The following is a 1,602-nucleotide window of genomic DNA, read 5'->3' as shown; positions in this document are numbered from 1 at the left end:
CCTCTTCACAGAGATGGGCCAGAATGCAGAGGATGCTGGAGCTACTGTGTGCCGCTTCCTCCTGGACCTCCGACGCTGCAGAAAGGCCACCTGGCTGCTAGACCCTGGCATGGCTGCCTGCCATGGCCCAGCCCTCTGGGCCTACAACAACGCCCTGTTCACGGAAGATGACCTCCGTAACATCACACGGGTTGGAGCTGCTACGAAGGAGGGCCAGGCAGGCCAGATCGGGCGCTTTGGACTTGGCTTCAGCTCTGTCTACCGTGTCACAGATGTACCAGCAGTGCTGAGTGGGGAGACGCTACTCATCTTTGATCCCAATGGCACCCATCTGGGCAAGCACATTCCCAGGCCCGGCTGCCCTGGCATCCGCCTGGACTTCGCCAGACGACCACGCATCCTCCGTGCCTTTGCTGAGCAGTTCTTGCCCTACCATGGTATTTTTGGGTGCCACCTGCCCGAGCCAGGACCGTTCCAAGGGAGCCTTTTCCGCCTGCCTTTTCGCACTGAAGAGGAAGCTGTGACATCACAGATTTGCTCAGAGGCCTTTGGTACAGAGCGCATCCAGTCCCTTGGTACTGGCTTCCTTGGCTCTAACCGGCTCCTGCTGCTCTTCTTGCAGAGGGTGAGGGAGATGTCCCTGGAGATGCTGCCGGACACAGCCACCTCTGCAGAGGATACCATGCATCTGGCTGTGCTGCAGCGAAAGGAGATCCGAGACCTGGGGGCTCCTGGGGACCCCCAAGTTGGGGCAGCCATCGAGCAGCTCACAGCCTGTGAGGAGGCGTCCAAGACCACATTTTGGTGTGTCAGGTGGATGGGGAGTTGCTGGAACTGTTTCACCGGAACATGCAGTCAGGGCTCTGTCCTCTGCCTCCCATGGCTGGTGTGGCTCTTCCCCTTGCCCTTACTGAAGATGGCAAGTGGGTGCCACATCTGGGTGCCGAAGAGGGGCAAGTCTTCTGCCACCTTCCCATGCCAATCACCTCAGGGCTACCAATCCATGTGCATGGGGCCTTCAGCATCCTCTCAAACCGCAAGGGGCTGTGGGATGTGGCAGAACGGGCGGAACGGGGTGAGTGGAACCGGTTCCTGCTCCGCAATGCTGTGCCGGTTGCCTGGCTCCAGGCACTGGACCACCTCCGTGCCATGCATGAGGCAGGCGAGTTGAAGAGCTATGAATATCATGTCTTCTGGCCGGATGCTAACACTGCCCGTTATCCTTTTACGGAGGCTGTGACTGGTTTCTACCAGGCTGTGGCAGCCAGGAATGGCCCCAGGCTCTTCTCCGATGGCTGCTCGTGGTGCTCACTGCAGGATGCCCGCTTCCTGCACCAGGCTGTGGTCAGACACCCCAAGCTGGGTGCCGTGGCAAAGCGTGTCTTTGCCATCACCCTGCCCCAGCCTCTGTTAGCTGTGGCCTTGCCAGAGCAGGTGCAGAGGGGCCTCGGGAAGGCAGTGGATGTTGGCACCTATGACTGGCCCCGCTTTTACTGTGAGCTTGTGCTTCCCAACTTGGAAGACCTGTCTGTTGTTGACCGGGACCCGCTGCTTCTCCATGCACTGGATATGTCCCATGATGATGTAGACAAAGTGCGGCAG

The 1,602-nt window shown here is 59.4% G+C and overlaps 1 protein-coding gene across 1 annotated transcript in view; it reads left to right on the top strand.

The window, feature by feature from the left end:
* Positions 1-1,602, top strand: part of LOC104125270 (sacsin-like) — a 17,777-nt gene that overhangs the window by 5,717 nt on the left and 10,458 nt on the right. The window contains 1 exon segment of the mRNA XM_035893095.1: positions 1-694. This exon segment is cut by the window's left edge and continues 120 nt beyond it. Within this exon segment, the coding sequence (XP_035748988.1) occupies positions 1-694 (694 nt within the window).

Source organism: Egretta garzetta, unplaced genomic scaffold (genome assembly GCF_000687185.1).
Source record: "Egretta garzetta isolate BGI_Z169 unplaced genomic scaffold, ASM68718v1 scaffold440, whole genome shotgun sequence".
Lineage (NCBI taxonomy): Eukaryota > Metazoa > Chordata > Aves > Pelecaniformes > Ardeidae > Egretta > Egretta garzetta.
The sequence above is the reverse complement of the archived record's forward strand: the minus strand, read 5'-3'. Positions and strand labels throughout refer to the sequence as shown.